The sequence below is a fragment of the Liolophura sinensis genome, chromosome 8 (assembly GCF_032854445.1).
Source record: "Liolophura sinensis isolate JHLJ2023 chromosome 8, CUHK_Ljap_v2, whole genome shotgun sequence".
Taxonomy (NCBI): domain Eukaryota; kingdom Metazoa; phylum Mollusca; class Polyplacophora; order Chitonida; family Chitonidae; genus Liolophura; species Liolophura sinensis.
This window is the reverse complement of record NC_088302.1, coordinates 20,825,699-20,841,287: the sequence shown is the minus strand read 5'-3', so window position 1 is coordinate 20,841,287 and position 15,589 is coordinate 20,825,699. Positions and strand designations below refer to the sequence as shown.

The following is a 15,589-nucleotide window of genomic DNA, read 5'->3' as shown; positions in this document are numbered from 1 at the left end:
TATATATATATATATATATATATATATATATATATATATATATATATATATATATATATATATACGGTACGTCATCATTCTTCACGATTGCTGCATGGTTTGCGTGACGAAAAAGCTCTGCTGACAGATCTATGCAATTTGACTGACATGTAGAAATTGCGGTATAAATAGGGCACACTACACAGTGAAGGATAAATACTATAAATATTTTACTCGTCAGAGGTCGAAATAAAAGGGTTATCTGAAATAGCACTTTTATCGGTAGAGGAAATTCTGGTATTTCACCGTTATACAAGTAATAAATACTGCTAGACAAGTGCAAAGGGAGTACACCACGTGACGGAGCTATACTGTGGGGTTTTCTCCGTTTTCTGTTGTGTTTCTTCCTGGCTATACTGTTATCATCATTCCACTGAATTAACCGGCAGTGGTTACTGCAGTGTAAAACACCAGTCATGTATGTGTTTTTTTCCCTTCAAATTAAATTCACAAACGAATCGTTGTGATTTTGTTTATTGCAGGTTAAGATAGGACATGGGGTGTGCATCGTCAAAGCAGTCCCCCAAGCAAACAAAACGGAAGAAGAATGCAGGGGACCAAGGCATCGAAATCGAGGACGTAAGTATTTTATAAGCAACCGGGAAATTATTGAAACAATCAGCGGTATAAACATAGCCTAAATATTTTCTTGGTAACAGCCGAGCCAAATCATAACGTTAATTTATAATTAGCGATCTGTATATTTGCCTGGCTTGGTGGTCATCATTTAAGGACATACGTCAAGTACTAATCTGTTTGGTGTCTTGTCTGGTGACTTTAACATTGTGTTCCATGAGGCAGCACTATGAATACGTGTATGTCAGCATGGGAACCGGTGTATTACAAAAAGACACTGTCGTTAGATGAACGAGTACTAGTGAAAGCGATGTAAAATTTCAAGTAATGGAACTGTAAGCAAACGAAAACATCATAACAACGCTTTGGTTATAACTTCTGTACAATAATCAGTTCACACTACTGGTTTTTCACGTTTTAATGATCAAATAATAAATATGCACACTGTGTCTGTAATAGTTCTTGTGTTTCCAGTCATACCAGATCCTGATGTATTTCCCTGATAGATTGACAGAGGCATTACTTATGGATAACAACTCCTGGATTTATTGTGTTGGTGACGTTTTGATGTGGGTTCTTACATCGTTATCAAACCATATGAACATACAGAGATACAAGACAACATATATACAGCAAGAGAGGGAGTGGTGTCAAAACAGGCAACAATGTAACATAGATACTGGCTTCAGGGTTTAAGTCGGTCACTGTCTAATCTGATTAGGTCATTGTAGGCACTTGGTAGGTTGCCTGTTTTGTCACCACTCACTTTCTTACTGTATATATGTTGTCTTGTATCTCTGTATGTTCATATGGTTTGATAACGATGTAAGAACCCACATCGAAACGTCACCAACACAATAAATCCAGGAGTTGTTATCCATAAGTTATTCCTCTGTCAATCTATACCATCCCAATTCCTAAATGCCTCTGAAAGTAGTTATTTCCCTGATAGTTGACAGGGCAATACATATTGTTATTATTATTACGCCTTTTATTACTTATTTCCGTACTGTTGTTTTACAGTCAAATGTTCCGTTCAAGCAAGATGGATACCCGCCTCCTGCGCCTCCTAGTAAATCAAAACGGGAAATTTATGACCCAGAAGATTTCCGGAAAATTGAAGAAAAGGCAATAAAGGTAAGTATTTGGTCAGGGGTTTCATATTACCAAATCAGAAAAACGTAACTTAATTACTATGTCGGTAAACTAATCACTTAGATGTATCGGTCTTGAGTGATGTAAGGAAAGCGTTTTGAGACCATAAGTAAAAACTTATAATTACATATTTTTGATAACGGTGGTTTTCGTCGGTAAGGTCTTATTCTAGTAAATATTCATAAATAGTATCAGATATCCCCCTTAGAGGCCAACTGGTCATGACATAAGTAAGTTTATATAAGCCCAAAAGTCGAGCCAAACTCTAATTTCATCACATTTTAGTTCGTGGTGAAATCAGAAACTTAGGCCTTATTCGAAAACTTATTCAGGATATTTTTACATGTTTTGTTTCACGATTATATGAGGCTGATACTTTTATCACTTATTTTTACGAAGGCTCCTGCAAAGTTACTGGACAGTTATGACAGTCTGATCAAGTACCTGACGGCGGGCTCCAAGACAGACTTAGAAAAACTGCGTGCAATATTTGTGTGGACCGGGTCTCAGAAGATCGAAGCGAAGAACCTGGGTGCGGTGAAGAAACCCGACACCCCCCGGGCCTACATGAAACTGATCCAGGAGAGAAAAGGCAGCTACGGCTCACTTTTCGCCCTTCTTTGTCGGTAAGCCAAAAACATATGAAAGACGATACCGCTTGCAAAAATGAATTATTAAATTAAAAGTCTACACTGGACCGAGGTAAATCTATAGCTAAATTATGTAGGTAAAGTATCCCACATAAAGTCTGAAAAGCTTAGTACTTCTGTGATGTTGCAATCAGACTATAGTTACTGCTAGAATTTCCACTAACGTAACAAGGACGGTGAGGTGTCTTATTACCATGTTTCCGGTTGCTCTAGCATGGTGCATTCCATGGCCCCCTAAGAATTCCAGATTAACCGTAGATTTGTAGAGTTACCAAGAATTGTCAGAAAAAAAAGCCAAAAAAGCTGTTTTCAGCTATCTACCGAAATAACTGAGGTTATATCAGTAAGTTATCCTATTATATATTAATTTTAAATAGATTGCTATAAGTCAGCTTTGGCATATATGATACATATGTATTTTAGTAATTTGTTTCTTCCTAAATTTTGGAATTTGAAAGTGAATGCTATAGGTTAATATGTTCTGTAAATAGAACATATCTAATTTATTGCAACTTGAGATGAATCATTAACTTTCCTAATTAAACGACATGAATTCAGAACCACTTGTACAATTGCAGCGCTTTAATCCGTTACCTTAGATTCATCATCAGTGTTTTCTCAAAGTTCAGTTTTCGTATTGTTCAGTCTATTATGTTTTTCTGAAAATCTGGAAATCAGATTTGAACCACGATTCTTATCACGGCTCTAAAAGAAATGTCTCTAAATCAAAACCACTCACTCAGATCATTGCCTTGAACAGCTTTGGACTGAATAGATGTGCGTTAGACCACTAATGTTATTAAGTCTTTGATAGTCAGAGCACAAAACCCTTTCACTGGCGTAGCCTTGTGCTGGCTCTCAGCATACAGCTGTGTATATATGTCAGTCTGAACTAATATTCCACTTCACTTGAACTGCGTAGACACACCATTGAATTCTTGGGGTCAAGCGACGTACGTTTAGACTCACTGGACTAAATACATTTTTATTAGGCTGTTAAATCTTTGTCTGTAACATGGACGGTTAGACTGACTTTATGCTGTCTTTAAAGGCACACTGTTTAGTGGTTTGTTATATACAGCGATATCTAGGCTCACGAGATTTACCGACTATATATAAATGCACTAGTTTTATTCTATTGCTGAATCCGAATATTCTTAAAAAAGACTAGAGCATAAATGAGCCAGCTCGTCCTGGCATGACACCATATCGTAGACTGATTGATTTTGTCTGATTGATTATCGTTGTTTAAGTCCATGATCAAGACTTTTTCACATGGGGGTCTGTTTTATGAGTAGAGAAAACCGGAATGCGCGGGGTAAACCACTGACCTTCAACAAGTTATTGACAGCCTTTTCCGCGTGAAACGCGCAGACTTGCACGCTATATTGATGGAAGACAAATGTCCTTGAACTATAACGTAAGGCAGCGTAGGAAGGCCCTTCGACCAACCGCCCATTGGCACCAAGCCCCCACGAAAAGAAGAATATTCTTATTCCATCTTAGAGTCTTTGGTAAGTGTTTTAAACCAGCATGACCTCAGGTGTACAGTGACTGACAGTAAAGTGGGTCGACTTTCCGTCAAAGTTATAGGGAGATTCTTAAGAAGAGTTCGAGACCGTCTCACGTGAGGCGTGTCCGACGACGTAAGCAAAACTTTGACAAATATGTGCTTGAATGGAATGTGCTTTTACAGCAGGATACAAAAGACATGACCACGGAGAGTAAAACTAGAGCACCGACGACACTGAGGGGGTTGCCAAATGGTCACATTTAACCGGTGAGATCCGCGGCTTCTTTTCATTTAACTTCTTGTTAGTATTTTATTTTAATCGTTCAAGCAATCGCTTGACAGAAGCAACTTATAGGTTCCCTGGTATCATAGCTGAAGAAAAATTAGGTAAAAAATACTGTAATGTTAAAAGCAATTTATTAGAAGACTGACATTGGTATACCCCCCTTAAACGAAGTCGATAATTGTACAACCCATTTCCAAAACAACCTAATCACCAATTCCCAAAAGGAATATGTAAGAAATAATATATAGATAGTAAATAAAGTCGATAATATGTAAGAGAGAAACTCTCATTTTTTTAATGGTGCAAGAAAGACATTCGTTATTCTAGGCATTGCACGCTATTAAAATTTCTAACTCGTAGCCCGCGGATAATGTCATGATCGAATACAAATTTAGGTATCTTAGTCGCCCTTTGATTGCATATGTCCATAAAGGCATCAAACCCGTTGGTATTGTTTACACGTAAATATTCATCAAATGTGATAAAAACACAACTTGATTTATTCTGGGTGGATGACATCTAATAAATTGCAATTAATATCACTGCAGTTTTTTTTTGCTAGCGAGCGTATTAGTAGCTATTTTTAAAGATTTTAAGTTGCTGCTTTTGAACATTTGAATGAACAGTTGAAATAAAACTGAACTAAACTTACAAGAGACCGGACGGATTATGTGCGAGCATTTGCCAATTAACAAACCTTCGTCGTTAACAGATGTAGTTTTACTCTCCTTGTTGTAGTCTTCTGTATGAATTCCATCCCGCTGAGAGGTGACATCAAACCATTACTATGATGCTTGTACATGCATATTTTCATTATCCGCAAGAGTTGCAAAATGTCTTCCTTTTGTGATGATGATACTGTAAACCACTTTGATGGCTTGAATAATTGAATTGTTGACACATGTGTAGGCTCAGTCGTTTGCGTAATTCTAGACCAGTGATGTCTAATAAATTGCAATTAACATCATCGCATTTTGTTGTACCCAATTCTGCTTAAGACATGGTGCTAGGGAGCGTGTAATTTGCTACTATTTATGCTTTTACATGAACAGTTAGAATAAAAATCCCTAACTGAGGTAAATTGACAAGACTCCGTATCACACCGGTGTGATCATTTGTCAGCTATCACATTGTCATCGCTGCTCAATTTATTTATTTATTTATTTATTTGATTGGTGTTTTATGCCGTACTCAAGAATATTTCACTTATACGACGGCGGCCGGCATTATGGTGGGGGGAAAGCGGACAGAGCCTAGGGGAAACCCACGACAACCCGCAGGTTGCTGACAGACCTTCCTACATACAGCCAGAGAGGAAACCAGCATGAGCTGGGCTTGAACTCACAGCGACCGCCTTGGTGAGAGACTCCTGTGTCATTATGCTGCGCCAACTGAGCCACGGAGGCCCCCATCGCTGCTCATGGTTTTCTCTCTACGCTGTACGGCTGCATCATATTATCAGGAATGTTGTCAAAGTAGAACCTGCACTGGAGCTAACATATAAAGTCATTTCGAGCCATAGTCCTATGTCATGCCAGAATGTCGTCAAGCTATGTGTGGTGACACGTTGTAATTAATACATCTCCAAACTAAAAACCCGAAGCTACTGAGAAACCATTCGGACGACGTTTTCTATACAACTACTACCGTTATGTCGCCCTTCGTATACAGCCACCAAGAAAATCATACCAAGCGATCCGCAATAATAGTTGCTTGATACCATCTCGACAAGGTACATATCATAACGACCAATGATTTACAGCAATCAATAAATCCTAATTAAATATATTGCAATTATAACCTGACTTAAACAGTTCGAGCATGCGCGTGCTATAGTGCTGCTTAAATGAAAATATCTCGAACAGTATGACTGTCGTTCAGCCAGAATTATTACCATGCATGCAATAAAAACACCCATTTTCATCACAGGAAGATCGACATGCTGATCCGGTACAAACAAAGCTTATCAGTCTTAAACATGAATTGGAGTCCAGTATTGGCATATAATAAACTGTTTTCCATGCAGCTGTGAGAGAATCATTCACGTTGTCAAGAAGACGTGCAGCTTGCTGATGCAGTGTAAAGAGTGGTTTGGGGATGATGAATAACTTGCGTTTAATATCGGCATACCACGAACACTTTGTTGTGTTTTCCAGTGTAGTTGTTGCTAATTTTAGATCCAAGGGATTAGAAAATACAAAAGAGTTAACCCATCACACTTGTGATTGGCCTTTTCTAAATCGACTCCAACCAAATCGGTTAGAAATTTATAATCAAATTTCGTAAATTTTGTTTCGCAAAAGGTTCCAATCAAGTAATAACAATAATATCAATAGCAATAGTTAAAAATGCTTATTTCACAATCAAAAGTTTGCCTCATTCCTTACTAAATTTTGGAAAGAAAGGAAAAAATGTATAAATGGTCATGTATGAATCGGCAATACAAATTTAACCTTTTCTCATAATTCTTATGCTTTTAATTATATTCGTTATTACAGGAAAGCTGGCTTGCCTTGTGTTATATTACCCGGGATTGCCAAAAGTGCGTCATATGAGGTCGGTGACAGTGAATTGGAACATCTGAAGAACCGATGGAATGCCGTGTACGTAGACGGAGACTGGCGCTTGATCCATCCACTGTGGGCATTTCGCTCGCTATCAGGTCACAGCAGCGGAAACTGGACCCTGGTCGAGGCCGGTGGGGTTAAGATTAACCAAAAGCAAGAGGCTTCAGAAGGTCAGTTGAATTTTCAGGTGAATGATTACTGGTTCCTCACCGACCCCGAAGAGTTTTTCATTCACTGTTTTCCGGATGAGAAGGAATGGCAGCTACTGGAAAAGGAAAGAGACCTACAAGACTTTTTGGATGTGCCGTTTTGCCGCCAAGCGTTCCACGAACTAAAATTTAGGCTAGATCCAGGCATGAAATGCAAGCTGGACTCCCAGAAGGGCGAGATAGACATACCACTGCAACTGCCTGAGAAGCTGAAAGGCAAAATTAAAGTGACTTACGATTTATTTCACAAAGACGAGGATAGCACTGAAACGACACACGGCAATGTGCAATTGGACAGATACGTTTTCATGAATCAGAAGAGCGACGAAATTGCTTTTGGAATTCGTTTTCCGGCAGCCGGTGTGTTCAAGATTAGCATCTATGGCAATGATATTTCCACGAACACGAATGCTTTACGCTGGTTATGTGACTTCCGGATCGATTGTTCCGAGCCAAAGGAGGACTGCCAGCCGCTCCCGGATTGCCCGGATATAGGATGGGGTCCTGGGGTAGAGGCGGAAGCTCTGGGTATTCAGGCCATCACCCATGACAACGGACTCATCAAGCTGAATCGACGAGAAGTGATCATCATCAAGTTCCGTTTGAGTCGACCGGTGGAGCTTCAAGCGGAGCTGCTTCATAACTCGATGAGGAAAAGTCGCCTGCAAAAGTACATCAGTACGACCGTCACGGACACAGAAGCGACCATCAAGGTAGACAAACTACCTGAAGAGGGCGGGGAATTCGGACTGAAAATGAGGTGTAAACCGGATCCATCCAGTCACGACCTGTTCTACAACGTGATTAATTATCTCATTCAGTCTCCTAAAGAAACGGGAAAGAAAGGAAAAAAGAAGGTGGATAAAGAAACAGAAACGGAGAAGACCCGAACGTCGCCAAGTTACGGGAAAGAGGTGCGGTAGAAAAATGATTTACTACAATTAATATAATAAATTCTTGATATCCTCCTAAAAGACTAAAAGACTGTAGGAACACGCCCTTCTCCATCTAGTCTGCATAAAACAAGATCAAAAAAAAAAACCCGATTCGAAACAACTTGTATATCTGTAGCAAGATCGAGTCTATACAGTGAGCCCAGCTTCCTCCTCCCATACACCTGACCGCCGTTATGTAAACGAATAATGATTCAAGCAAATGAACAAAGTAAACCTTAACAGGATTTAAAATGATTATCTTTAATCAGTCAGTCAGTCAGTCAGCAACACCTGGTCCAGTGAGTTTAAAGATTAACTCCTGAGTCAATAATTAAACGCTGGTACACTATAAGGCAGATTTTGGTACCGTCGTTGGGCTTCTTCGATCAAAACGTTAAAGTCCTTGTCCAATGATCATATGTCCTCATCTAGCACTGACCAGTAATCACATGTTTGTATCTAGTACTGGCCAATGATCGCATGTTTGTATCTGGTACTGGCCAATGATCGCATATTTGAATCCAGCACTGACCAAAGATCGCATGTTTGTATCTAGTACTGGCCAATGATCGCATGTTAGTATCTAGTACTGGGAAATGATCGGATGTTTGTATCTAGTACTGGCCAATAGTCTCATATTTGAATCCAGCACTGACCAAAGATCGCATGTTTGTATCTGCTACTGGCCAATGGTCGCATGTTTGTGTCTAGTACTGGCCAATGATCGCATGTTTGTATCCAGCAATGACCAATGATCGCATGTTTGTATCTAGTACTGGCCAATAGTCGCATATTTGAATCCAGCATTGACCAAAGATCGCATGTTTGTATCTGGTACTGGCCAATGATCGCATGTTTGTATCTAGTACTGGGAAATGATCGTATGTTTGTATCCAGCACTGACCAATGATGGCGTGTTTGTATCTAGTACTGGCCAATGATCGCATGTTTGTATCTAGTACTGGGAAATGATCGCACGTTTGTATCCAGCAATGACCAAGGATCGCATGTTTGTATCTGGTACTGGCCAATGATCGCATGTTTGTATCTAGTACTGGCCAATGATCGCATGTTTGTATCTAGTACTGGCCAATGATAGCACGTTTGTATCCAGCGATGACCAAAGATCGCATGTTTGTCTCTAGCACTGATCAATGATCGCATGTTTGTATCTAGTACTGACCAATGATCGCATGTTTGTATCTAGTACTGGCCAATGATCGCATGTTTGTATCTAGTACTGGCCAATGATCGCATGTTTGTATCTAGTACTGGGAAATGATCGCACGTTTGTATCCAGCAATGACCAAGGATCGCATGTTTGTATCTGGTACTGGCCAATGATCGTATGTTTGTATCTAGTACTGGCCAATGATCGCATGTTTGTATCTAGTACTGGCCAATGATAGCACGTTTGTATCCAGCGATGACCAAAGATCGCATGTTTGTCTCTAGCACTGATCAATGATCGCATGTTTGTATCTAGTACTTGCCAATGATCGCATGTTTGTATCTAGTACTGGCCAATGATCGCATGTTTGTATCTAGTACTGGCCAATGATCGCATGTTTGTATCTAGTACTGGGAAATGATCGTATGTTTGTATCCAGCAATGACCAATGATCGCATGTTTGTATCTGCTACTGGCCAATGATCGCATGTTTGTATCTAGGGCTGGCCAATGATCGCATATTTGTATCTAGTACGGACCAATGATCGCATGTTTGTATCTAGTACTGACCAATGATCGCATGTTTGTGTCTAGTACTGGCCAATGATCGCATGTTTGTATCTAGTACTGGCCAATGATCGCATGTTTGTATCTAGTACTGACCAATGATGGCATGTTTGTATCTAGTACTGGCCAATGATAGCACGTTTGTATCCAGCGATGACCAAAGATCGCATGTTTGTCTCTAGCACTGACCAATGATCGCATGTTTGTATCTAGTACTGGCCAATGATCGCATGTTTGTATCTAGTACTGGCCAATGATCGCATGTTTGTATCTAGTACTGGGAAATGATCGTATTTTTGTATCCAGCAATGACCAATGATCGCATGTTTGTATCTAGGGCTGGCCAATGATCGCATGTTTGTATCTAGGGCTGGCCAATGATCGCATATTTGTATCTAGTACGGACCAATGATCGCATGTTTGTATCTAGTACTGACCAATGATCGCATGTTTGTGTCTAGTACTGGCCAATGATCGCATGTTTGTATCTAGTACTGGCCAATGATCGCATGTTTGTATCTAGTACTGGCCAATGATCGCATGTTTGTATCTAGTACTGGGAAATGATCGTATGTTTGTATCCAGCAATGACCAATGATAGCATGTTTGTATCTGCTACTGGCCAATGATCGCATGTTTGTATCTAGGGCTGTCACAGTCGAATAGCTGAAAACGTGTTTGGGTAAAGCATGTGATCAGTCATCATATAAATGGAAACAGTTTGATAGTTCACCTTCCTGAGGATTTCTGACAGCATATTTATGTTTGAAAGAGTTAAAATGGAATTTGGGACGAATGCAAAGTGTTGTCATTATTGCTTTACGGTATTTGCATTTCACAAGGCATCTAGATTTCTTGAAATGCTTTGCTTTCTTGTCACATTTTGTTTATCGCACTCGGTATTATTTTCAAACTTGCACTAGAGTATGTTGTTACATTACAGAATGGATACTACCGACAGTTTAGAAAGAACATGGTGGAGGCATCTGATGGGAACGATTTCTATGAGCTGGACAGAGCTATTGTGTTGTTCGAAAAGCATAGACTAGAGGACAGAGGCGACTTGACGCGCGCCAAAGAAAGGCGAGAATTCCTGAAACTTAAGAAAGGTGTGTCTTCTTGAGTTCCATTTTTGGGAGCATTGCGTTTGGATAATTTGTTCCATGCAGGCTTTCAGTCAAATCTGGCCACAATACTTGAGCAATCGTGTAATGATTAAAATGTCACAGGTGTAAATACCGTCACATATATTCACCCCTCCCCCCACCCCACTGAATTTGGTTCAGTAACCGCGGAAGTACTAATAAATCGGGTTACGAAACAGCGACCTCGCGGCCAGTGACCTTGTTTGTGGCATATCCAGAAAGCGCAATATCCAAATAACGCTAATAGCATCATGGAAATTTACTGATGTCCGCTCTAGATAGATTTGTCAGGGTGTCTTAAATGAATAATGAATAAAAAGGAGAAAAAAGTCTTATTTTTTTTATCTTTCTATTTTGATTCGTAGATCTGGAGGATGGTATTAAGCGCCGTCATGTGAACGTACTTGATGTAGCTGTTCAGAATGCTCGGAATTCCAAGTACGAGAGCGAGCTTGACCCAGAACCGCTGGTGGGGGCGGAAGCCTTACTGGAGCATCTCAGACGTCTGGACAGATTCCGGCACCCCATCCTCGCTCTTAACCAAAGGGCTATCTCCGAGATGGCTCGATACAATACTCCGAGGCCACTGGTCCATAACGTCCTGAAAAGCACGTTTTTGCTGCTGGGCGAGAAACACCACCACATTGAGGTAAGTGTAGAATTCTCTGCCATGGGACAGCAACGGACACGCACGTGGGCGTATAGCGTTGTTAGACTCACCATAGATGCCATAACGACAACTTGAGGGTTTGCACGCATATCCGATCACGCGCAAGACGTTAACTCAACAGCAAGTCATTAACTAATTAAGGTCCTTATAAGCAATTACAATTGTTCGAACAAGATCGCAAAGCGTAGGACGTTCAAACCCTCTACGGTCCTATATTTGCGCAGTAAACTTTCATTTCTAACACACCATAATCGTTAAGCGAGAAAATATAGGGTTTGACAAGGTTCCAAACTGTAAGTAACATCTCCCGAAGAGGTAAGTTGGCAATTAGCCCAGAAACCAGTACGTTTTATTCTGAAATTCTTTAGTGAAAATAGATTTGTTTCTACAAATAGTTTATTTAAAAATGAACAATCTAGCAATTCTTAAATCAAATTTTGATTTTAGAATGTAAGGTTTGAACAAGCCCTATGTTGGGAGGCTTATCCTGCTCAGCTGTTCATGTATATACAGTGTATCTCAGGTATTTTATTGTAAAAGCCAAACCTTTGTTTTTAAGCATATTGTCTGGCCTACAGAGACGCAAGTATTATAACTAATGCAATAATCGAGCATATATATTTTATTTATTTATTTATTTATTTCATTGGTGTTTTGCGCCGCAAGGAACTTTATGACGGACTTGAACCCACCTTACCTTATTGGCGAGAGGCACCTGGGTTATTGTGCTGCATTAGAACGCTAGCAACTCGGTCACAAAGGCCCTGATTTGATAATAATTTTTTGTGCTTCATCATCACTTAGTGAGCTAAAATGCTCTGCTGTGCCATAGATTACAAGGGTTGTTCCGTTTGGTTAAGGACAGGTTAAAACGATCTCGATGAAAACTCCTGAGTTTCATGTAAGTTATTATCTTTCGGTGATATTGCCAACAAAATGGTTAAAAAGGTAATGGACGACCTTTCTAAATGGTGTAATTTAAAATTTTATCTTGGTGAATATAGCAAGTCTGATAAAGCTTCCAAATATCGATATTTCGCATTTTGATGGGATATGCGATGAAGTCACTCTTGGTTGCCCACACGTGTTACCCAGTAACGTGTTCAGAATTGGAAGTTTTTATTCAGAAGTGTTTATTCAGTGTCTGAGTGAAACAACTGACTAGAATATATCCGAACCTGAAGAATGCTGGGAACGGCTTAAAATCCTTAACGGGCCTCCGTGACACACCAGCACACTAGCGCGGCGCAATGATCCAGGGGCCAGTTGTTCAGAAGTGTGTTAAATTTAATCCAGTCTTAAATCTTAATACCAGTCACATCCCATTACAAAGATAATGGCACCTTAGTCTGGACTGAAGTTAATACCGCGTTGAGGTTCTGATACACTTTTGAACAACTCAGGCCTGGTGCCTCTCACCAATGCGGTCGCTGTGAGTTCAAATCCAGCATAAGCTGGCTTCCTCTTCGGTCTACGTGGGAAGGTCTTCCAGCAACCTGTGGGTGGTCGTGGGTTTCCCTCGCGCTGTGTCCGGTTTCCTCCCATCATAATGCTGGTAAAACACAAATCAAATAATTAAATAAATAAATGATAAATTTTTGAGTTTGAAATTCAAACAATATTCGAATAACTAAACGAACATGTTTGCATTTTGTTTGTCACAGCAATGGCCTTATATCCAAGCTCTCTTGCGGAAGACGGGCCGATACAGCTTGAAGAGGCGCATCCAGGGCTTCGACACAGTGAACGTGACAGAGGAGACGGCCGACTTGTCGAGGCACTATCTCCACAGCTACAATCTCGACGAGGCTCGCCAGACCAGCGCCGTGGCCGGCTCCTTCTACCAGTGGGTAGGTGGTGAATATGTATTCGTAATGCACGATTTTCGAAACTATTTATGTACTAAATTTGTCAATTTCAACTCAGAAATTATATATCAACAACTTCCACGTTGCGTCTTACATACCATTGCATGCAGCTAGCAGTTTTCTCTAAAATCAATGTAGAATCACTAGCACTATATTTTGCTGTTGCTGTCGGAAGTGAATTTATTTTTTGTAACCTTGGTAATCTCTAGGGCAAAATGTTTTCTGTTTTACCCATCATAATAGGCAAAATTCTAATATGTGTATTGTATTGTAACCTATAATGTGGCAGTAATTAACATGTGTAACCGTAATAAAGCCATTTGCTGAGGCTAGTCAAAGCTTCTTGGTAGGAACATATCCATGACTCGTTTGCCTGCACTAACCAAAGAAAGTGCTGACTGGAATCAAGTTCTGTCTAATTCGATTGAGATTTTAAATACCTAGCGAAATGCGGGGGTGTACTCAGGTTTTTCTGTGCCTATGAATCCGGGAGTAGTGAGGAGAAGTGAGAAATGATTAAGTGTAACGCTTTCAAACAGAACAGATTTCTACAAACCTGTCGCAACACTGCCTCAAGAGCATTTACCATGGTGACGTATCTCTTCACTGTATGTTGTCATGGAAATTGCGCCAGGTGCAGTTTGCGACTGCTTCGTAGAACGAGCCCTTAGAGGATTGACAAGTGTCTGCTGAAGGTCCGTGGTTTACACCGCATTCCTCTATACCCATAGACCTCATGTGCCCGCTCTACAAAGCTGTCTCTACACTGCCTCAAGCGCATTTACCATGGTGACGTATCTCTTCACTGTATGTTGTCATGGAAATTGCGCCAGGTGCAGTTTGCGACTGCTTCGTAGAACGAGCCCTTAGAGGATTGACAAGTGTCTGCTGAAGGTCCGTGGTTTACACCGCATTCCTCTATACCCATAGACCTCATGTGCCCACTCTACAAAGCTGTCTCTACACTGCCTCAAGCGCATTTACGATGGTGACGTATCTCTTCACTGAATGTTGTCATGGAAATTGCGCCAGGTGCAGTTTGCGACTGCTTCGTAGAACGAGCCCTTAGAGGATTGCCAAGTGTCTGTTGAAGGTCCGTGGTGTACTCCGAGTTCCTCAGTACCCAAAGACCTCAGCGTCTTCGTAAAATTGAAAAACTCTTTATTTTAATACAAATTCAAGTGCATATACTATAAAAATGAATACATTCAACACAAAATATGCCAATTTCAGAGTCAGAACGTTTTAGAGAGCGTGGATGCGGACACACGGGAGTCGGAAGGCGATGACTCGTGGGAACAGAACACTGACTACGGTAACACTGGCAGACACCGAGACTCCATCGCCACAGACCGAAGCGACACCGATGAATATCACTAGGTTTCCGGGAAGACACCCACTAATACCACTAATTCTTTGTCACAGCACAAAGAGTCCACCAAACTTAGATACTGCCGTTTTAAACTACAGGAGCTGGTTCTTCTGTCCCTGGATCGGAAGTATCCCTAGTGCTTCAGTGACGCTTAACAAAGTGCGGTTCGACTCCCATAATAGTTTTCAGCTGTTGCTGGAGTTCGAAAAATGATTGCTTTATTCTTAGCATATTCTACAAGACGACTGTTTTCAAAGGCTCAAAAAACCGCATATATCAGTGCTCTACGTTTCGATTTGTTTTTTCTACATGTATATATAAGGTTTGCGAAGAATATTTGAAACGTACCTACTCTACTGTATCAGTGAGGAACACACGTGTGAGAAATTGGGACTTTCACAGGAGATGAGTTTGCATTTTTATTCTTTATTGACCATGACTATATATCAAAAACAACAATTTAACATGTTTTGAAATGTGTTAAGCTTCAGTTTATGATGCGATCTATTTTTGTGCATTGGTATACAATAAATGGTTCACATGCATGGTGTTACCCATTCTACAACTGCACGTGACGTAAATATGCTATTTATTTAGTTTATAAACATAAATAATAATTGCATGCCTGTGACACACAATGTTAAAGGAATTGTTGAATGGACAATGAACAAACTGCTGAATTTGTTAATTTTTTTAAACTGAGTGGTAAACTGCCTGGTGTCATCTTGTCAGAATATATGATACAACATGCGCAAGGGAAGTGATCGCAATTGTTTGTTCTCAGAGGGGATATTGGCAGGATCTGTGATACAAATGGTAAACTGATGAGTTCTCAGGATCATAAATTATGGTGTGTTATACTTGCC

General features: G+C 40.3%; 1 protein-coding gene across 1 annotated transcript; it reads left to right on the top strand.

The window, feature by feature from the left end:
- The first annotated feature begins 844 nt into the window (after positions 1 to 844).
- LOC135473297 (lim and transglutaminase domain protein ltd-1-like) lies at positions 845 to 14,731 on the top strand. Its single transcript, XM_064753144.1, has 8 exons — positions 845 to 910; positions 1,639 to 1,752; positions 2,170 to 2,396; positions 6,718 to 7,909; positions 10,612 to 10,777; positions 11,179 to 11,462; positions 13,148 to 13,333; positions 14,585 to 14,731. The coding sequence occupies exons 1-8, from the start codon at positions 845 to 847 to the stop codon at positions 14,729 to 14,731; spliced, it is 2,382 nt and encodes a 793-aa protein (XP_064609214.1).
- Positions 14,732 to 15,589: the final 858 nt, after the last annotated feature.